This window comes from Thamnophis elegans, chromosome 13 (genome assembly GCF_009769535.1).
Source record: "Thamnophis elegans isolate rThaEle1 chromosome 13, rThaEle1.pri, whole genome shotgun sequence".
Classification (NCBI taxonomy): domain Eukaryota; kingdom Metazoa; phylum Chordata; class Lepidosauria; order Squamata; family Colubridae; genus Thamnophis; species Thamnophis elegans.
Window position 1 is genome coordinate 28,226,594 of NC_045553.1, and position 22,940 is coordinate 28,249,533.

General features: G+C 41.0%; 1 protein-coding gene across 1 annotated transcript in view; it reads left to right on the plus strand.

Annotated features, from left to right (window-relative positions):
- Window positions 1–19,983, plus strand: part of LOC116516611 (zinc metalloproteinase-disintegrin-like ohanin) — a 57,287-nt gene extending 37,304 nt beyond the window's left edge. Inside the window, 10 exon segments of the mRNA XM_032229215.1 lie at window positions 1,192–1,276; window positions 2,147–2,277; window positions 9,716–9,893; window positions 10,915–11,004; window positions 16,134–16,224; window positions 16,227–16,289; window positions 16,292–16,327; window positions 17,292–17,394; window positions 19,102–19,255; window positions 19,879–19,983. Of these exon segments, the coding sequence (XP_032085106.1) occupies window positions 1,192–1,276; window positions 2,147–2,277; window positions 9,716–9,893; window positions 10,915–11,004; window positions 16,134–16,224; window positions 16,227–16,289; window positions 16,292–16,327; window positions 17,292–17,394; window positions 19,102–19,255; window positions 19,879–19,911 (964 nt within the window). The 3' untranslated portion in view covers window positions 19,912–19,983.
- The last annotated feature ends 2,957 nt before the right edge of the window (window positions 19,984–22,940 follow it).

Below are 22,940 nucleotides of genomic sequence, written 5' to 3' on the forward strand. Positions count from 1 at the left end.
TAAACCATGTGCAAATTATATTCTGGGTCAACATCAACCATTTTTTTCTTACATGAGAATTAGTTTTGAGAAGTCCTTGAAGGATTGCAGGTCAAAATTTCAGCTTGATTTCATTTCCCCTGACTCTATATTGAAACTCAAATGATTAACAACTTTAATGACAACTTTAAAGAATGTCTGGATGTCAAAACCTTAGGATATAGAGGGAACTGCCTGTGGCCCAAAGAACTTTAATCTCTGCTTCGAAAGTCTTTTGGCATATGTAGAATGATGTCCTTAGAAGTTAGAAGAAAGCCAAAATCTATTTTTCTTTCCATTTCCAATATTTAGCAGTAACAAAATGATTTTTCACACTTCTTGGTTTACAATAGCAGCATTTCCTCCAAATGTTCTCTGAATGAAACTTCAAGTAGAAAAATGAAGAATGCCAACTTCAATTGATATTTAAGAAAACATATGGACCTAATTATTTGAACTAAATTAGTAAAAATCTCCAAGAATAAATTCAAATATGAATTTTTTTTTTAGGATTTTATTTATGATTTATAGGCCGCCCTTTTCCCCGAGGGGACTCAGGGCGGCTTACAATACATGGGAAGGGGGGGTGCAAAACAAAAACACAAGACAGTGCATAAATAAAAATAAAACAATAAAACACAAATATTGTCTTGTGTTTAGCAGGTTGTCTGAAACTGTCTCCTAGATTTTAATCTGATCTGGTTATAGAGGCAGTTTGAGTTCAGCTTATATATTCTTGTACAATTTCATGAGTGGGAAATTTGTAAATTTATTGGCTTATGGTCATAATATATTGGAGAAATAACAATTCTGTTCTGAGTATTTTCACTTATCACTCAATCGCCTTTTCCAAGCTCAACTAATCTTTAATAACACCACAGTTAAATTGATAGAAGAAACTTATTTTTTTAAAGAAAACTCCCATTTGGGGTTTTCACTGTACATGGAATGTAAATTAACCCAATGAAATTGCATCCGGAATATGTTTAACAGATCTGGTTGGTTAAATGGTTTGTATGGGCAGAGCCTAAATTGAATTATGACATCATGAAAACTGGCAAGAACTGACAGGCTGAGGGGTTCGCAAAAAGCTATAGAGGTTTCTATAGGCCCAAGGCTTTAGATTAGCTTCCAGCTTCTATAAACTGTGTCCCCTTCATTATTTTCCTATAGGGGTGTTGACCTAAGTGGAGGAACTATAGGATACGCTTCCCTTGGCAGTATGTGCAGTTCTTGGGGATCTACGGGAATCATTCAGGTTTGTAGAAAGTACCTGTTTGGACTCAATGAAAATGTATATGCAGGTATGTAAGTTCTAAGCTACTAAAAATGGAAAAAAATAGTAAATCTTCTTGCTTGTCTTTTTACAAGTTGTGGTGGCACAATGGTTACAATGAGTATTGCAGACTTGCTCTGCCCACTGCTAGGCGTTTGATCCTGAATGTCTCAAGGTTGACTCAGCCTTCCATCCTTGTGAGGTTGATAAAATGAAGAACCAGATTGTTGGGGGCAATGTGCTGATTCTCTGAACTGTTTAGAAAGTGCTGTAAAACATCATGAAGTGGTACATACAGTAAGTCCAGGGGGGAAATGCTACCAGTTCTGACCGGTTCACTAGAATCGATAGCAAAAAAAAAAAAAAAAAAAAAAGCTTTAAAAAGTGAAAAAAAGGTTCTGACAATCACGTGGCTCACAGCTGATCTGCGTGATCATCTGAACCTCCCCACCCACATTTTTCCCTACCTATTTACCTGAACCATCAGGAAAAAAATTCTTTAAAAAGTGAAAAAAAAGCTACCAATTATCATGTGGATCAACTGTGAGCCATGCGATTGTTGGAAACATTCCCCCACAGACTTTTTAAAGCATTTTTTTCTGTCAGTTCGGGCAAATAGATTAAGTCTGAGTACTGAGTAAGTATAAGAGCTATTGTTACTTGAACAAAGAAACTGTTCCACCCACTCCAGGAAATCCAATTGCAACCTTGTAAATTATTAACCTCTTTTTCTAACTCTTTGATTTTTCATTAGAAAGTGCTTGAGCAAAGGTATTAGCTCAATGCTAACAATAGCTGGATTCACTTTCGATTTCTTGCAGACTAAACACAAAAGTATTCTCTTTTCTTCAGGATCATGCCAAACATGCATATTTGGTTGGGGCTACAATGGCTCATGAGATCGGTCATAATCTGGGCATGAACCATGATGCAAATTCTTGTACTTGCACGAAAGGCCCATGCATTATGGCTGCTAGTGAAGAGTAAGTATTGAAGGAAAAAATAGTGCCTTTCAAATCAAGTTATATTTCAATGGTTGCAATTAAATGTTAAAGTAAATATGCTAAGAGCTTAAAAAATAAACTGGTCAGGGAGTTATGCAGCAGTGGGGTTTGGCCATATGTGTGTCACTTTACCTTGTGTAATTAAAATGTGTTGTACTTAAAAAGATAGGACTGGTCCAGAGGTGGGTTGCTCCCGGTTCGGCTCAGATCGGGCGAACAGGTAGTAGTGGCGGGAGGAGGCTCCACTCACCCGCCCAGACACTTCTGTGCATGCACAGAAGTGTTGTACATGCACATGAGCGCACGCAGGAGCACACCTGAACTGGTAGTAACAAAATTGGCAACCCACCACTGGACTGCTCTCAACAATTGAATATCCATCATTCAGTAGCTTCCTCCAAAACACAAGTGTTTGTAGAAATAATATAGGAAGTATAGCCAATAAACCAAATATTAATAACTCCAATAGAGAAAAGAGGAAGCCTATTGAGATGTTAAAGACTTTCCTAAAGTGGGAAGAAGTTATAAGCAGAATGGAATAAAATGATTTTGAATCAGGCAACAGGTGGAGGAAAGAGATAAAGTAGCATCCTTTCTAGCCTCAGCCTTTTTTCAAGTCAGGAGACACATTCTGTCTCTCTCATATATTGTAGCCTGCTGAAATAAATCGGTAGCATTGTATAGGTAGTCATTGACTTGCAACCTGGTCCTCACAATTACAACTGTCATAGCCTCCCCTCAGTCCTGGAATCAAAATGTGGTTGCCTGGAAACCAGCATGTATTTATAGTGGTTGCAGCATCTCATGAGACCATCATGTGCAACCTTCCCAGCTGTCTTCTGATATGCAAAGTCAATGGAGGAAGCAGGATTTCCTTAATGACTGTGTGATTCACTAAACATCTCCAGTGATCTGCTTAACAACTTGTGATTGTATATTGAGGACCACTTGTATTTTGTTGCTGTTCAACAGTTAGGCTTTATTTCATCCAGAAAGAAAAGGGGAAAGGGACAGGGAGGGGGAGGAAGATGGAATGGGAAGAGAGTAGAGTAGAGGAGGGAAGGGAAGGGAAAAAGGAAGGGAATGGAAAGAAAAGGAATCTTTTCAGGAATTTCTATTGCAAAATACCCCATAATCTTTATGTAAGATTTTTGTATAGTCTCAGTCTTCGTTGCCTCATATTTTATGCTATGGCAATGAGGTCAGGAAGTATGGAGAATCCTGTGTAGCCTTTCCCATCCTCACTGAAGGATTTCCATGCATCATTATTACTTTTTAATACTTCAGGTCCACTTCTTGGTATTTTGTACAGAAGGCTTTGCTTAGAGAACAACTTGCTCAAAAATCTTCACCTAATGGATCTGGTGCAACTTTGACTTTGAAAGAAGTCCATGTTGTCCATTTAATGGCTACCAGCAGACTGTCTTTGGGTTCACCCTTCTATTTGAGTGCCAAAAACTATTCCCATTGATTTGTATTAGCATTAGCAAAGTGCTTGGGTGGATTTATTATACTGTATTTGCATGCTTTTTAATTTGCATTTTCAGAACCTGTGGCAAATTGCTGATATTAAAGAAGTAGTCCAATAAATATGTTACTGTATTTTTCGGAGTGTAAGATGCACCAGAATATAAGACACACCAAGGTTTTGAAGAAGCATTTTTTTTTTAAAAAAAGTGGGTAGTTAGATAGAGGGATAAAGAGGGATAGAAAGATAAATACAGTAGGTAAGTAGGGAGAGAGAGTAGTTAGTTAGTTAGTTAGGTAGATAAAGGGATAGATAGATAGATAGATAGATAGATAGATAGATAGATAGATAGATAGATAGATGAGAGAGAGAGAGAGAGAGATCGAGATCTTAGGTTTAGGTTTTAGGTTTTATTGGGATTTATATGCCGCCCTTTTCCCTGAGGGGACTCAGGGCGGCTTACAACCACAGGGGAGGGGAAGTGCAAGGTCAAAACAAACACTTTGTGAACAAAAGAAAAATAATAAAACACAACTTTCATTCAGCAATCAAACACTCGGGCGGGTAATTAGAAGCCTATCCCCAGGCCTGCTGGGAGAGCCAGATCTTGAGGGCTGCGCGGAAGGTCTGGATCGTGGTGAGGGTGCGGATCTCCATGGGGAGCTCGTTCCATAGGGTCGGGGCAGCAACAGAAAAGGCTCTCCTCCGTGTGGTCGCCAGTCGACATTGACTGGCAGATGGAATTCGGAGGAGGCCCAGTCTGTGCGATCTGATTGGTCGATTTAGGGAGGTAATCGGCAGAAGGCGGTCTCTCAAGTACCCAGATCCACTACCATGGAGTGCTTTAAAGATGGTCATCATTATCCTGAAGCGCACCCGGAGACCAACAGGCAGCCAGTGCAGCTCGCGGAGGACAGGTGTAACGTGGGCGAACCGAGGTGCGCCCACTATCACTCGCGCGGCTGCATTTTGGACTAGCTGTAGTCGCCGGATGCACTTCAGGGGCAACCCCATGTAGAGCCCATTGCAGTATTCCAGTCTAGAGATCACAAGGGCTCGAGTGACTGTTGTGAGGGCCCCCCGATCTAGGTAGGGCCGCAACTGGCGGACCAGGCGAACCTGGGCAAATGCCCCCCTGGTCACAGCTGACAGCTGGTGGTCAAAAGTCAGCTGTGGATCCAGGAGGACTCCTAAGTTGCGGACCCTATCTGAGGGGTATAAAATTTGACCCCCCAGCCTAAGCGTTGGTGTATTAGCCAAATTATTGGGGGGGAAACACAACAGCCACTCGGTCTTATCCGGGTTGAGCACCAGTTTGTTAGCACTCATCCAGTTCTTAACGGCCTCCAGACCCCGGTTCATCACGTCCACCGCTTCATTGAGTTGGCACGGGGCGGACAGATACAATTGCGTATCGTCCGCATATTGATGGTATTTTATCCCGTGCCTCCGAATGATCTCGCCCAGCGGTTTCATGTATATGTTAAATAGTAGGGGGATAGGACCGAACCCTGAGGTACTCCACATGTTAGGGGCCTCAGGGACGATCTCTGCCCCCCCTACTAACACCGACTGCGACCTGTCCGAGAGGTAGGAGGAGAACCACCGCAAAACAGTGCCTCCCACTCCCACCTCCCGCAGTCGTCGCAGAAGGATACCATGGTCGATGGTATCGAAAGCCGCTGAGAGGTCAAGGAGAACCAGGATGGACGCATAGCCTCCATCTCTGGCCCTCCAGAGATCATCGGTCAATGCGACCAAAGCGGTTTCTGTGCTGTAACCAGGTCTGAAGCCGGACTGGAAGGGGTCAAGATAACTGGCTTCCTCCAAGGCCCGTCGAAGCTGAAAGGCCACCACCTTCTCAACAACCTTCCCGATAAAGGGAAGGTTGGAGACAGGACGAAAGTTGTTTAAGATGGCTGGATCTAACGATGGTTTCTTTAGGAGGGGTCTCACCACCGCCGTTTTGAGCGCGGCGGGGAAGTGCCCCTCCCGAAGGGAGGCGGTGACAACCGCCTGGATCCAGCCATGTGTCACCTCCCTGCTGTTGGCCACCAGCCAGGAGGGACACGGGTCCAGAATACAAGTGGAGGCACTTACAGCTCGGATGGCCTTGTCCACATCCCCAGAGGCAACTTCCTGGAACTCAACCCAGAACTGATGTGGCAAATGATCCTCCTGTGTCTCAGCTGGATCTACTGCGGTGGAGTCCAAGTCCGATCGAAACCGAGCTACTTTGTCCGCCAAGAATTGAGCATAATCCTCAGCCCTACCCTGCAAGGGGTCTCCCGCATCCCTCCTATTAAGGAGGAGCGGGTTATCCTGAACAGGGCGGCTGGGCGTGACTCGGCGGATGCAACCAAGGAAGAAATATATGATCTTTTTGCAGTTCTTAATGCTCGGACATAGTCCTTGGTGCAGGTAGTTAAGAGTGCTCGGTTTGCCTCGGACCTATCGGACCTCCACTGGTGCTCTAGGCATCTCCTCCGGCGTTTCTTCTCCCGGAGTTCCTCGGTAAACCAGGGAACTCTCCGGGATCCACTGACCCGGAGGGGCCGTAGTGGCGCAATCCGGTCGAGAGACTCCGACGCCGCCGAGTACCAGGCGGCAGCCAGAGTCTCCGCCGAACTGTGGGCGAGGGTATCAGGAATAACCCCAAGCTCCGTCTGGAACCTCAAAGGGTCCATAAGTCGCCTGGGGCGGAACCACCTGGTCGGTTCCTCCTCCCTACGGTGGGGGTTTGGCCTCCGGAAGTCAAGCCTCAGTAGGCAATGGTCTGACCACGACAGGGGTATGATCTCATTACCCCTCAGACCAAGATCACACATCCACTGCTCCGAGAGAAATACGAGGTCGAGCATGTGACCCGCTGCATGGGTTGGGCCCCGAATTACTTGGGTCAAGCCCATGGCTGTCATGGAAGCCATGAACTCCTGCGCCCCTTCAGAGCGTTCACCGAGCGATGGCAAGTTGAAATCCCCCAGAACTATAAGCCTGGGGAACTCAACTGCCAGCTCGGCTACTGACTCGAGGAGCGAGGGGAGGGATGCTGCAACGCAGTTGGGAGGCAGGTACGTTAGCAGCAAACCCACTTGACCCTTGAGGTCCAACTTTATCAGCAGAGACTCACACCCGACAAGCTCCGGAGCAGGGACCCTACGAGGTAACAGAGACTCCCGGATTACAATAGCCACACCGCCACCCCTTCCCTGGGCTCTCGGCTGATGAAGCACCTGAAATCCCTCTGGGCACATCTCTACAAGGGGGACTCCTCCTTCTGTGCCCAGCCAGGTTTCAGTAATACATGCCAGGTCTGCCCTCTCGTCAACAATTAAGTCCCGGACGAGGGGAGCTTTGTGAACAACAGACCTGGCATTTAGCGACAACAGCCTGAGACCAGGGTCCTGACTACTCGCGCCATCTGGTCTTGGAGTGGGACTCCTAGGGCCGGAAGGAGGGATCTCTGTAATGTAGCGAACCCTCCTTCCCCGGTAATGGCCAGCCCTAAGGTCCCCGCCGTATCTGCCTCTCCCTGTCACGACCGCTATGCTCCGACCCACTCCCATGTCCATGGTCCCCCCAACCACCCCAGTTCCTCCCGCCTTCCCCAGCAGGTCCTCCGAGTCAAGCATTCTCATTTATCCACTCTAACAAATCCCACGTAAGAATTTAAAACATATAAAATACAAAGGTAACAATTACTAAAAGTGGGCCATTCATTCAATTCCAAGCAACTCCCATACACTCAACATTCTAATTAAAATTGCGCAGTTATAATATATAATAATATGGAAACAGTGGAGGAAGCGATGGTCTGCTCCTCTCCCTTCTTATGTCCTGGGGAGATGTCCTTAGCCACCAAGTCAAAAGTACGTAGTATATAAGGTGGCTGTAGACAAACAAGATTGAGTATAAAGCTCTTATTTGTTCATTATATTTATATGCCACCCCTCTCACCAATAAGGTGACTCTTGCCTTACCATGCCCTTCTACTATGTTTAGAACACCCATCAATGCTTATCACTGTTTTTTTTTAAATGAAAACATTAACATACACACAAGTTACCTACCAGGAAAGCAGAGAAGAATCAACCAATTTTAAGCATGCAGAAGTAAGTAAGTAAAATCTTTATTACGGTCAAAGACCAGCAATGCACATTGGTTTTTACACTATGTTAAAAAAATACTGACATTAAAATATAATTACAAGGTATTGACGTTAAAAGTGGAAAATAACATACATTCTCAGATTGTTCGGGTCACTCCCTGGTTTACCTGGGTGTTAAGTACAGGAGTAAATACAAAGATTGTTAGAGATACTTCCAAATAATTGGTACAAGATGACAACTATACTTCTGTAGCTAATTATTTTCTTATGGACATTGCAGCAGCACAGAACTTTGCTACTGCATACGTGGTAACCGGGTTAGTGTCCTGGAGGAGAAAGCCTAGATAAACATTGTCTGCCTTCCCTGGCAATCTCTCTAATAGGGGGAAATATGTGACCTACAAGCTCTGTATAGCTCGCAGTATAATAGAACAGGTGAATTATCTTCCACTTCTCCTTTACCACATATACAAACCCGTTCTGCTATAGGTGTTCTCTTATACCTGCCCTGGAGGAGTGCTGAAGGAAGAATGTTAAATCTGGCTCTGAAGAAAGCTATTCTTTGTTTTGGGAAGATCAGGTCATTTAGATAGATTCCCTCACTCCCTGTTTGATTCTGTCCCTACTGTGGAGAGGCAACCTATTTAGTTCTTCTTGGAACTCCATGTCCTTCATTCTATTAATTACTACTTGCTTTGCTTGATCAAAGCCTAGGGACACTAAGAATAATGGCGAGAGCCCATAAGAGCCAGCTTGTGATCAATTGCCTGTTTCCAGGGGGAGGGGAAACTTTCAGTCAACACTAGTGGGGATAGTCCCTCTGGAAAGAAATGCATTTTAAGCCAATGAATGATCATCATCTTCCAGGCTCTTACCTGAATTTGAGGCATACCTGTCTCAATTCTTAACTGGGCATTTGGAGTTCCATTGGGTGCAGCTAAGGAATTTGGTTTGTATGGTTTCTAGCGAGTCTCTCTTTGCAAGGATTCCTGTTTGTGCCCCGTAAAGAATTTGTGCCAATGTTTTGGCCTCAAAAAGTTTTAAGGCAGCAGGTACTAACTGACCTCCACCTGTATAAAAGAAATGTTTGATTGCATTTGAGGACCTATTGGCTACTTGCAATACAGAAGTTAGTTTCTCTTGTCATGTTTTGAACATTAAAAAAAATCTTGTCTCTCAGGGATTAGGTGACCCAATGTGGGTTTAGCCACCTGTCTGATTTGCATGATTTTCAAGTAATTCTAAACTATGTGAAATCATAATCTGGGCTAGATTAATTCTGAACTGCGGAAACAATTTGGATTTAATGCTTCTGAATCCTAATGTGCTTAATTTTCATATTGGAAACAGTGTTGCTTTTTAAAAATAAGATATTAAGTGGTTATAGAAGACAAAAATGCAAATAATGCATTTGAAAACACCGTAATGTTTCCTTTGCCTTAAAACATTCATTTATTATAAAAAGTACAACCCCTCCAAAATAAGAAAAGAAAAAGAGAGTCAAATTTCCACTGTTTTTCCTTCAATTATATTACTGTCCTTCCACAAAGAGGCTGACTAAAAATAAAATAAAAGAGAACCCACTGTAACACAAGAAGTAGCCTAGAGAACTAACATTATATGGAGTTCTGACTGCAAATTCATTTTGTTAAAAAAGAAAAATAAAGTTAATGGAATTAAAACAGATGAAGCATAATCTGGGAGTAAGATAAAGGGGTACAAAGAATCACTGTATTTGTTCATGAATCACTTTTTTCCCATTTTATATGCTTTTGCAATGAATTGTGTACCTGGTCCATGTATCGATGATGTCACAAAGTTATCTTGGTTAACTTTCACAGGCTAGAAGTTTCTATGCAGTTCAGCTCTTGTAGTTTACAGGATTATCAGAATTATATGATGACTAGGACCCCACAATGTCTTATCAACAAACCCTTCGACACAGATATTGTTCAAGATGCAGTTTGTGGGAATTACTTTGAGGAGAAGGGAGAAGAATGTGACTGTGGCTCTCCAGAGGTAAGATTTTTTTTGAATGAATAAGGATAATTCCAAGATGTTTCTCAAAAATGGGTATCCTTGCCAAATCTGACTTTCTAAGTGGTATCCAAGAGGTTGGTTTGTGAGTAGCATAGGCGTATGTCCTCAATGTACATGGATGTGTGAATTGGTTTCTTGGATTTGGGAAGCCAGTTGTAGAGGTAAAGACTTGATACCTTGCTACTCAGTTGGGAAGACAATGCAGTTTTAAAAACAGCTGATTTATCACTGCAACAATATCCTTCCCTGCTGAAAACCTCTACTTTGTTGACAGGGTCACATTATGTGTCTCACTGTTTTCTTGAGCTGCTTCCTACAGCTTAACCTGTGGAAGCAATTGGTGCATGGCAAGCATCTTAAGAGGATACCTCCCACCCATTTTCTCCCCACTCTAAAGATGAGTGGGAAGAAACGTACTTCTAGGCATGAAAGACCCTGTTATCATAACTTTACAATAAAGGTAGTGTTAATACTCATGGTTGGTGAATCTTTTCTGGCTGACTTCAAAGGCTGACATCCTGAGTAGAAAATGGCTCAGAATAAGGAAGAGATTTGGACTGCAGGTTATGTGGCCTTCACAATTCGGAGGTGAGGATATTTTTTTAATTTTTTTTTTACATAGGAAATATCAGATGGTTCATGTAGCTCTGCCATCATCCATTTGCAATAACAAACCCCAGGCTGCTCTTTGTCACATTCTTTGCCAGAATGGACCCACAAAAGGAAACACATGACAGAAATATCCTTTTCCTTGGCAGTTTCCCTCTTCAAAAGAAACCAGGAAGCAGTGGCAGATTAAGGCTCACTGGTGGCCTGAGCACTGACAAATCTTGGTGCCCTCTTCCTTTGTACAAATTTTCATTTTTTTTCTTTCTATCTCAACTTTGTGGTGCCCCCTTGGGCCTGGTGCCCTAAGGATGTGCTTAGTCTGCTTAATGGTTAATACACCACTGCCAGGAAGGAAAGCCTATGACATAATTTGATGTCTTTTGGTTTTCAGGAATGTGAAAACAAGTGCTGTGACGCTGCAACATGTAAACTGAAACCTGGGGCAGAGTGTGCAGAAGGGGCATGTTGTGAGGAATGCCAAGTAAGGCTTTTTTTTATTTATAAGACTAGGACGGATTTTATCTTACTCCTTACTACTAATATGAAAATGTGATCTCTCTGCTTACGGTGATGAAAAGCATTTTAATTCTATTCCCATCCCTTCTTCCAGTTTATTTGACTCTTATGAAAATATCCATATGGACTTCCGGGGAAGGGGCTCGCCGTCATCGGCAGCTTAACTGAGCTGCCCCCAGAGTTCTGGTTCATATATCTACTTAACATCTATAGAGATCTCATTTTTCAGGCAAGAAAAAAGCAGGGAGGGACCCAGGCGGCTAGATCCTTCTTTGTAGTTTGCAGTTGTTGTTTTTTTGGCTGTAAACGGAGAAGGAGGATCGCCTTAAGCTGAGTCATTTACTCCGGCCAGATCTTCTCAGCTGTTTTTTTTTCCAGCTCAAGGCGAGGAACCCCCCCCCCGGACATTCTTTTGAAACTAAGCCATTGAAAATAAATACGAGCAGAGACCAAACCTGTGAACTTTTCTTTATTTTTTTTCTATCAAAATACCAACTTCAATGTTATAAAAAACTCCTTTGTTTAATTGTTTTTAAAATGGCGACTTTTTAGCTTCCGCATTTGCTATAACGATATATCTCCAACTTCCTGGCACAGAATCAAAGGAATAATTTATCACAATTTAATTAGCCCCCTTGAAGATCTTTTCTTATCAACCTCTAAAAATTTACTGAAATTATATTATCTGAAATCAACGCGAGCAGAGACTTTGTTTGCTTCCTTTCTATAATGGCACCAAAATCAAAGTTGGCAAGATGTTCTCTTAGCAATACATCTCAGGCATTTGCTACAAAGTCACAGCCCTTACCTTCTACGCCCCCTACTGGAGATTTGTTAATGAAAGAATTTCTTTTCGAGACTCTTAAAGAATTTAGAGAGGAGATGAAGCAACTATTACAGACTTATGTGATAAGCTTGATACCAAGATTGTTCAAACAAAGGAGGATATGATAGGACTTGTAACTGTTTTGACAGATTATGTTGCTGGGAATGGAAGATAAGTTGGAACTCCTGGAGAATCCAACACCAACCTGACATCTAAAATTGAAGTGCTGCAACAGAAGTTGAAAACGCAGAGAAAAACAACTTGTTATGACAAATTACAAAAAGATGGAGCGTGCATTAAGAGTTAGGGGATTGCGGTGAAAACGAACAGGAGAACTTGAAACAGATTTTTTCAGAGGCTTTCAGTCGTTTGGTGGGAAGTCCGGCACTCAACTTTGATTGGCAGATCCAAAAATTACCGTCATAATTCGTGGGTGGTGAAACAGAGACAGCTTCTGAGAGATGTAGTTATATATTTTGCTACAAGAGAATCCAGAAATGCGATATTACAAGAGTTTATAATACCTGGCTGCGAATTGACGGACAGGACTTGATTGTTTTCAAGGAAATACCACCCCAAATGTTAAGAGCTAGGAGAGACTATGCCTTTTTAGTTAAAGAACTCAGAAATCGTCAAATACAGTATAGATGGGATGCGCCATTTGGTATTATAATTACATTCGGTGAGCAAAAATATCATCTCAACTCTGTATGGGAAGCCCAGATTTTTATTATAAGACCCTAAAGGTGGGACATCCTGAACCACCTGGACCCGAAGAAAGACAAAGAGAAGGACAAGAGAAACAACAAAACACACAATCACAAGACAGGAAGTATTGCTTTCCCCTCCCGGAAGAGCAGAAGACCAGAGAACAAGGACCTAGCCGTGCTCCCAGACGAATGGAAAATAAGGTGGATCGCAGCAACATCTATGATTATCAGCCATTGATTAAGGAGATATCTACGAAACCATTATAAAAGAGAAGTAACATCTTGCTATATCAAACAGCTCAAAACGATATAACTTCTCTGTAAGAAAATTATACTAAATTAACTGATCCGAAATATTTGCTTAACTTTGAACTAGGTCAATATTTTGTGACTTTTGTTTTGCATAAAATGGTATAGTTGTATATCGATGAAGAGACATTAAGGCTGAAAGAACTGATGCTGATCTCTTTGGAAGATATATAGTATGGGATCTAAAAGACTTGATGGATAATTTTGAATTTTTATATAAATACTGATGACTTATTTCCAAGGGTGAGGAGGGCGGAGATCGTGGTGATTTTTCTGGATCGTGGCTCAGTTCGGATGGAGTTGGGAGGTGTGGTGTAGACGGCAGGGTAGTAGAGGTCGAATGAGAGCTTATTTTGAGATGGAAACTTATTGATGTTTGTAAAAATTGTTATCTGAATATACTGTTTGGAAGGATACATCCAGGGAGTTTGCAGGAGATCTAGGCGGAGCATATATGAGAGGAGCACGGATGAATATAAAACATATGTATGTGTATGTATATGTGTGTATATATATATACATACATATATATATATGTGTATGTGTATATATATGTATATGGATACGGACAGAGGCAGGGACAAGAAGAGCTGGAAGAGGAAATCGAGAGAAGAATTCGAGATGTGTTTAACTAGTGTCATAGAGGAAGGAGGCATAAAAGGGACAAATTAAGGGTTTGGAAACAGACAGATATTTAGATAAAGAGATAAGGCCTCTAGCTAGAGAAGAATTCTACTTGGTTAATTTACTTGGTTTTAACATAGTCTGAAAACCTGCAAGTAATAATAATTGAGATTAGGACTGTTAACTTTTTGTAGTGATAAGAAGCTGAGCTCAAAGCAGAGAGTTTATTGACTTTTTTTCTTTCTTATTCTTCTTTTCTTTTACTCTTTTTTTTTCTTTAACTTTTAACTTATTTGGTTCTAATATACTCCAGACTGTGTTTGATAAAAGTTATACCGGGTCTGGGATCTGGGAAGTCGGAAGGGAGGGGGGATCATAGGGGGAGGGGGGGAGGGGGGAAATATAGTTAATGTCAATTTTTAAAACAATAGAACGCACTTGTATACTGTGCTTTTTTTTTTCTTTTAATTTTAGTATAAAATAAGAAGCCGAATACATTGATGAATAGATGAATAGTAGAAATACATCGAAGTGAGGAGTAGAGATAAAGAAGAGGGAGGGCAGAGAGGGAGTGAGAGGGGAATGGAAGGAGGGTGAGATGGAAGGGAGGGGGGAAAGGAATGTTAGAGGGGGAGGGGAAGTAGAAGAGGGGAATGTTGAAGGGGAGAAAGGAAAGTTGGAGGGGGGAGAAAGAAAGGGTGTATGGAGGGTTGAAGCGTTATGTGGTTTTGTACTTTGGATATAAGAAGAGTATGTTTATTGCTTAATGTTATATGGCCTCAATCTTGCACAGTATATATGTGATTATATAAAATGAAAATGAAAATGAATAAAATATTTTAAAAGAAAATATCCATATGGAGGACAGTTTAACAAAATTCAGCATTGTCTCAATTTAAAATTAATTCCTTTGGCATCTTAAATCACGTCTGTGAAACAAAATATAGGCTTTTTTTTGCATGGAAAACCAATTTAAATAAGGGTGGGCAATGTTTGTGATTGGTGTCCTAACTCAGCTTCCTGACTCTCTAGAACAGTGATGGTTAACCTTTTTGGTGCCAAGTGCCCAAAGTTCGTGTGTGCATGTGCGAATGCACATATGCATGCCCCAATCTCCAAAATGCAATGCAATCCCCCTGCATATGCACTCCCATGCATGCACTCTCCCACACCTCATTTTAGCTTCCAGGGCGCAGGATGACCTCTTGTAGCACCCCCAGGCCCCGTTTTGGCATCCAGGTTGATGTGGATGGCAGAAATAGAGTACCAAAGTAAGGTGCATTGGGGGGGGGGGCTTGCAGAGATTAGGAAAGGCATGGGCAGCAGAAATGGAGTAGAAAGGTAGGGCGTGCTGGGGGGAAACTTGCGGCGATTGGGGAAGGCCCCACTCCTTCGGCAGAGACCCGAAGACCAGCTGGCAGTGGGAGGCATGCACACATGCGTGGTGGAGCTGGGCTGGGGTGACAGCTGGCGTAGTTGTAGTTGAGTTATTTATAGGCCGCCCTTTTCCCTGAGGGGACTCAGGGCGGCTAACAACTTGTATGGGAGGGGAAAACATACAATAACATAAAAACACAATGTATAATTAAAATCAAGCAACATTCATTCAACATTCGGGTGGGGGCGGATTATGCTCTTTACCCCCAGGCCTGGCGGGATAGCCAGATCTTGAGGGCTGTGCGGAAGGTCTGAAGTGTGGTGAGGGTACGAATCTCCACGGGGAGATCGTTCCCAGAGGGTCGGAGCTGCAGAGAGGGTTCTACGTGCCACTTGTGGAATGCGTGCCTCAGGTTCACCATCATGGTTCTAGAAGGTTCTACATCAGGGGTGTAAAACTGACGACCTGTGGGCTGGATGAGTCATGCATAGGCCACACCCACCCCAGCTCCATGAATGGGAAAAACATAGTTAACATCATGTGATGGCAATGTGACGTGGCGAGCTTACACCTGTGTTCTAAGAGGTCTTTGGTAATGTGTTGACATTTTTTCTTTCTGAGACTTTCAAGGCAGAAATGGATTCAGGAGCCTTTTGGAAGTCAAACTGCTTCTTTTACAACCCTTAAGTTCCCCATCTGCTCTCACAGCCCTCAATTCAGCTATTTTGGTGGCATCTTCTGAAGGGGCAGAAGGGCCATGAGAGAGAGGTGCAAGTTTCTCTTTCCTTCTTTATGGGATCCCAGTTGACTCTGTAATAAACTTGTTCAACAGAGGGGCCAAAAACCTATTATTATACTCCATCATAGCAACAGAAATCAGCCACCTATTTTTCAGCACATGACATGGAATTCTATGAATGCTTCTGCCCATGTAAGGAAATGAAAATATACCAATTAATGTTCTGCTGATTTTCATGAGAGCCAATTGAGTTTCATTGATGTTCATGGTCAGCCAACACGTAGCACTTGCATCTCATGGTGATCATTTTCTCATCGCAAATAGGCTGGGACTTCTGGGCATTATAAACAAGTCTTAATTAATGGAGCCCAACTGTAACATGGCAGGGATGCCTTGCTTGTAATCCTCAGACAGATGAAGAGGAAGCTTTGAAACATGTTGTGAATCATGGTTAGCTCTTTTAGCCCTAAGGAGTTATAGCTGGAAGTGATTTCATTTTCACCCACAGATTAAGAAAGCAGGAACAGAATGCCGGAAGGCAAGAGATGACTGTGACTTGCCTGAACTCTGCACTGGAAAATCTGCTGAATGTCCCATAAACGCTTTCAAAAGAATAAACACCCATGCCAAAACAACCAAGGTTACTGCTTCAGGGGGAACTGCCCACTTTGGCAAACCAATGTACTGCTCTCTGGGGGCCTGGTAAGTCAACTTTAGGATTTCAGAATTAAGGCATTGTAAAAAAAAAAAATAGATAATCTTTACTATTGAACAATTTTCTCCTTTCCAGCCGTAATAAATATTCATTTCTGTCTTTTGTGTGTATGTGTGCAAGGGCATAATTTTCCAAGATGACTTTCTTTCTTTGGAGGCTTTAGAGCTCAGTCCTCCAGATCTTTTGGTTTAGGTCCAATCATCCCTAGAGGACCCGGCCAATGGTCCAGCTGGAGAGATTGACTTCAGCCAAAGGATTTAGGGGGGTTCTCATTATATTCTCAAATTGGATCTGAGACACTATGCATATGAACTATAAGTGTGTGTATGGCATTAGTAGCGTGCCATGTTGTATATTACAGCAAAAGCTGAAAATTATTGCTCAACACTATTTGTCACAATGGGCATTGTGAAGTAAATCAAAATTCCTGGAAAGCACAAAGAATAACACCAAGAACCTCTTATATACTTAAAGTTTTATCCATACTTCCTTTTATTTCTAAGAGTTAATTAGGGCAACTGTTTGATCCATCACTTTTACTTCTCTGAATCAGAGATAATGGAGATTGAATATGGGACTGTCTGCTAAGAATATTAAAACTCTGTGATTGAAATTTTCTTTACATTGGGTATAATAAAACAGCATTGGGGATGTGATTCTTGTCACTGATCATTCATGACTTTAATGGCAGACTATCCCCAAATGAAGATGAAAGCAAGTTTCTCCTTTTCAGATAAAAGAGATATTTTTCTGGGAAACAGGAAACAGGGAGATTTATATTGATGATAGATGGGTGGTGCCGTGAGGCCTTGCATATAGATGAAAGAATGTCTAAAATAGAGTTTTGGGGTCATTAAGTAAAAGGTTCAGGTGGCACCTGGGGGTAATTGGGAATCCTGCTGGCAGGTGACACACTCAGGTATTTGTCTTGGCTCCTCAATCCCCTTACAGATGCACAAGTGGCTCCAGATGAATGTTTTGAGAATAACACGAAAGGTGATGTGTATCGCTACTGCAGTAAGATAAATGATAGAAATATTCCATGCAAACCAGAGTAAGCACTTTAAATTATTTTCTGCTATAATTATGACATCGTTTAAGGACAATATAAAAAATATTTTCAGATCCACATCTATGGGAACTTAATTCTACTACCCTAAAACAACAATTTCTGAATGGCTGATTTTCCTGTGTTTTCCATCTTGGGTTTCAAGATAGAGCACAAGTGGGCTAAAATAGAATAGAATGGAACAGAATAGAATAGAATTCTTTATTGGCCAAGTGTGATTGGACACAGAAGAAATTTGTCTTTGGTGCATATGCTCTCAGTGTACAAAAAGAGAATAAAATACATTCATTAAGAATCAAAAGATACAACACTTAGTGATAGTCATAGGTTATCAAATCATTCTAGGAAACAATAAAAACAATATAAATTGAAAGATCAAGCAATATGGTTATAGTCATAAGTGTGGAGACATAGATGCTAGGAAAGAAGAGAAGAATAATCGTAATAAAGTCTTAGTAAATTATTTGACAGTGTTGTGAGAATTAGTTGCTAAGCAGAGTGATGGTATGTTGGAGGAGAATTGTCTTTGTGTCTAGTTGTTCTACTGTGCAGTGCCCTATAGCATCGTTTTGAGGGTAGAAGTTGAAACAATTTATGTCCAGGATGGGAGGGGTCTCTAGATATTTTCATAGCCCTCTTTTTGACTTGCACAGTGTACAGGTCCTCAATGGAAGGCAGATTGGTAGCAATTGTTTTTTTCTGCAGTTCTAATTATCCTCTGAAGACTCTGTCTGTCTTGTTGGGTTGCAGATCCAAATCATACAGTTATGGAGGTGCAGATGACAGACTCAATCATTCCTCTGTAGAAGTGAATCAGCAGCTGTTTGGGCAATTTGAACTTTCTGAGTTGGTACAGAAAGATCATTCCTTGTTGTGCTTTTTTGATGACATTTTTGATGTTAGGTGTCCTTTTAAAAAAAAAAAAAAAAAGAGTGACAAAGAAAAGGTAGTCCTTGACTTATATTCATTTGTTTAGTGACTGTTCCAAGTTACAATAACACTGAAATAAGTGACTTAAAATTGAATCTTGCACTTAGGACTGTCACAATATTCACTAATTAAAAATAGACCACATACATAAAAAGTTAACCCAAGATCAACACAGGCCAGGGCTACCCTGGAAGAATATTTGGAAGGTACAACAGGTACTGATTGCAGTGGTGCCAACAATTCTGGAGGCTCCTCACATGGCACATGTGACACTCTTTTGTACATGATCGGGACAGGTTGCCACTTTGCTTCAGGATACAATTCAAGGTGTTGGTTGTTACCAATAAAACCCTTTCTGATATGAATGCAGGGTATCTGAGGAATCACCTTAACCCTTTTTGACTAATCCACCCAAGTCATTCCTATTTCAGACCCAGTCAGCCAAACCTTTCAGCTGGCAGGGTCCAGGAAAGAAACCTTTTCTGTTGTTCCCCTTCCCTCCTCAATATTCTCCGTCAGAGGTGAGGTCTGCCTCACAGTTCTGGATTAATCTTTTTATTCTCACTTTTTAATCTTTTATTTTAATTGTTTCTTTTAAACACTTTTTTGACATTTATGATATTGTAAGCTGGCCCGAGTCTTTGTATTAGTGAGAAAAGTGGCATGCAAATTAACTAACAAATTAATTAAACTGCAAATGAGCAAAGGAACAGACCTCTCATTAATCCACTCTTGTTAATTAAAAGGAATTGACTTTTTCAGGAATGTAAAATGTGGCAGGTTATTCTGCACAGGTGGTAAAGAGCACCCTTCGGCTGGAGAAAAGGTCTCATTTGGTTCGTGGAAAGCCAGCTATATTGAAGAAATTGAAGATATTGGAATGGTTGATCCAGGAACAAAATGTGGAAAAGGAAAGGTTAGTAAAAGATTACCTCTAATTTGTGTGTTCTAAAGTCTGATTCCAAGGGGTGATCACTAAAATAATTTTGGAATGGATGATTTTGACAGCTAGTCTCAATTTTCCACACTTCTGTGAATCTAAGTAGAAGAAAAATATCCACCTAGCCTTCTTTTTGTTTCTGTTTTATTGTTTTGTTTTCCTCCTAACAACAATTACAACGAATGAGTTGAGTGTCTGTTTCTTTCTTCTAAGAACAAAATGTCTGGCCTTCTCAGAGCCTTGTGCTTCTCCCTTGCAGCACTTTCTGGACAGAGACAGTCCTTTCTCTTCACTTGTAGGTATCTCCATACTAGGGAAGGTGGAAGAGAGAAATAAGAAAATCAGGGCAGAGCTGGTTGTGACTTAAAGGACACCAGTTCAATGAAGCCACTTAGAAGTGCTGAAGCAATCCCAAAGCTTATGTGAAAAGAGCAGGAATCACTTCCCTTGTCTTTTTATGCAATATAATATAAATATATATACTATACAATATATAAACTAAAAAAGTTTGTTGAACATCTTCGTTTTATTCCAGGGAATGACAGAGTTCAGTTGGGTAGGAAATTGCTGTATTGTTAGTCTTTGACTTTGACTTTCAGGTCTGTCGCTTGGGGAATTGTGTTGACTTATAGACAGTCTTTGGATGAACAATTAACTTCTCTCAAATTTGATTTCGGAGATCCTCCTTCCAGAAGTCTTCCTTCAAGTCCAAAGGAACCATTTACCATCGTTCTAATCATCAATCACTCTTAGCTCCTTGATGGCACCTAAAATATTTCTTCTCCCTATTTAATCTAACTCTCTTTTGCTGTAATTAAATCTTTCTCCTGCCACAGAGCTTCAGGGCATGTCCAACATCAAAGGCATATTTACTATCAATTGGTCATTTTGTTTTTTGCCAATTGCAAATCATGTTTTATTTCAACAAGTTCTGCCTTTTGAGCTGGAGTATCCAAAGGCAATTCTTCATGTTCAAAAATTTCATGCTGATTCCAAGATGTAGCTGCTTTCATCAATAAACAATTCTAACACTGCATTTTATAAAGGTTGATCTTTCAAATCTTCAGAAGTAAACCACAACAAGAATTTGCATGCAATCATGAGAAAGTTAAATCCTTAGGTGAATTATCTACTGGCATTAAAGAGGCTGGGTTTATCTTATTCAGTCACCCAGAAAATTCAAAAAGCTGATAGCATCTTGTTCACATTGTTTTAAAAAGAGCCCCTAACAGTAAATAATCTAAATATGACAACATTTTTTCCTGGTTTGGACAGGGAAGGGTTTCATCTAAGTAGGTCAAAAAGCAAAATCAAAACCAAAAAAGGGAAAATTAGAATATTGTAGACATGTGATGTGACACCCCCCAAAATACGGCATCCTTCCTTTAATCCTCCTGGGAAAGATTGAAGGCAAACAAGATCCAGGCAGAACAAGAACATCATGGCTTCAGAATCTAAGGGACTGCTTTGGGCAAAACTCAGCACCACTGGAGCAGGAGCAGGAGCAGGAGCAGGAGGAGGAGGAAGAGGAGGAGGAGGAGGAGGAGGAGGAGGAGGAGGAGGAGGAGGAGATAATCAGATACAGGAGACCCTAAGAATAATCCACATATGGCAACATTTGTTCCTGGTTTTGGTGGGGGTAGGTGTTCCCTCTAAGTAGGTCAGAAACAGGAACTTTATCAAAAATAGTTGGGCTATTTTCAAAGCCTTGGGTTAAGAAAGTCCAGTGCAGTTGAGCTCCTGTACCTATTCATTGTCAGACCAGTGAAAAGCGAACAACCTCTGGCTAACAGCTTGAAGGGGAATAGAGAGGGAGTTAGTTAGTTAGTTAGTTAGTTAGTTAGTTAGTTAGTTAGTTAATTGCACACCATACAATAAAATTAAATGCCATCTTCAGTGTACATTATAACTATAAAAATAAAAACACAAACACACATCCTTAACATTCTATATAATTGAAATTGAAAACCCTATATTGCATTAATATCGCATTATACCATAGAACTTAATAAAGTTACTGTCCTGGGATAGAAGCTGTTTTTTCAGCCTTTTTGTCCTTGTTTTTATTGTCCTGTACCAGCTGCCAGATGGTAATAGTTCAAAAAAGGGCGCCCAGGATGAGATGGATCTTTAAGAATGTTTTGAATTTTGTTAAGGCAGCGAGAACTATAAAGAGGGGCGAGGGCAACCAATGATCCTCTGGGCAATGATGTTAACCCTCTGGAGCACTTCCTATCTGCTAATATGCAATTGGCAAACCATACACAGGTGCAGTAAGTTATAATACTCTCTATGGTGCAGTGGTAGAAGGTCACCAGCAGTTTTTCATTCAGTTGTTGTTTCCCGAGAAGTCTCAGGTAGTATAATCTCTGGATGTCTGAGCTATTCCTTCTATAGTCCACTATAAGCTCCTTGGTCTTATTTGTGTTAAGGACCAAGTTATTGGCTCCACATCACGAAAGCAGCGGTTCCACCTCAAGGCATCTTTTAAGTGCAGTACAATAAACCAAGCAAGACCAGCAGTCAGAAAGCAAAGTATAAGGATCTGGCACTGGACAGTGAATTGTCACTGTGAGTAAATTGATAATTCTCAAGTCCATAACTGGATGAAAAGACCCATCAGGTTTTTTAATTCTATTTTTTAATTCTTTTCAAAAGAAATTTGTAGTTTTCCTTCTCTTTGTGAAACAGACCCCCCATATTTACACAGTATTGTTGATCTATCTTCTGTATATTATATTAATGACAAATAGTTAACAGGTAGAAGAAGAATGAAAAAGAGCCAATAAGATTCTATTCAAACTGATGGAGACAACTATCCTCCCTTCCTCCTGCTCTTCTTTCTTTCTTTCTTCTTTCTTTCTTTCTTTCTTCTTTCTTTCTTTCTCTCTCTCTTTCTCTCTCTCTCTCTCTTTCTCTCTCTCTCTCTCTCTCTTTCTTTCTTTCTTCTTTCCCAAGTCAAAATCTCATTCTATTACTCCATGGATTTATAACTAGTGGCTATCAGACAGGATTCCAAAAAGTTGGCAAAGCTGTCATTGCACCTCAGACAACAAAATTAAATGCCATTCTCAATATACATTATACATAAGAAAACTATAAAAACAAAACAAAACACACATCCTTCACATTCTATACAACTAAATTGAAAACTGATATTGAATTAATATTGCACTCTAAAGTGGAATTGAATATAGTTATTTCTCTGGGACAGAAGCTGTTTTTCAACAGTCTCAGTTTGGAAAACATAGAACTGTGTCGCTTCTGGTCAGACCTAGGTATTGCATACAAAATTATATGTAGCAATGTTTTACCTGTAAATGACTTTTTTTGTTTTAACAGAACTTTTTATTTTTCTTTAAAAAAAACACAAATATGTCATCATTTGTCAATCATTAAGACATTGAAGTACAATTTTTTTTGATGTGTGTACCCCTCCCTCCCTCCCCCCCCCCACCCCCCCTCCTCCTCCCCCCCCCCGACTTCCCAGAACCCGTACACGGTATGGATTTTTAACTAACACAGTCTAAAATCTATTGAGAAAAAAGAAATAAAGAAATTAATGACATTCTAGATTGACCTTAGCTTCTTCTTACTGAACTGACTTTTAACAGTTTAAATCATTTCTGATCTTAAGCATAGGCTAACTGGAATTTCTTAG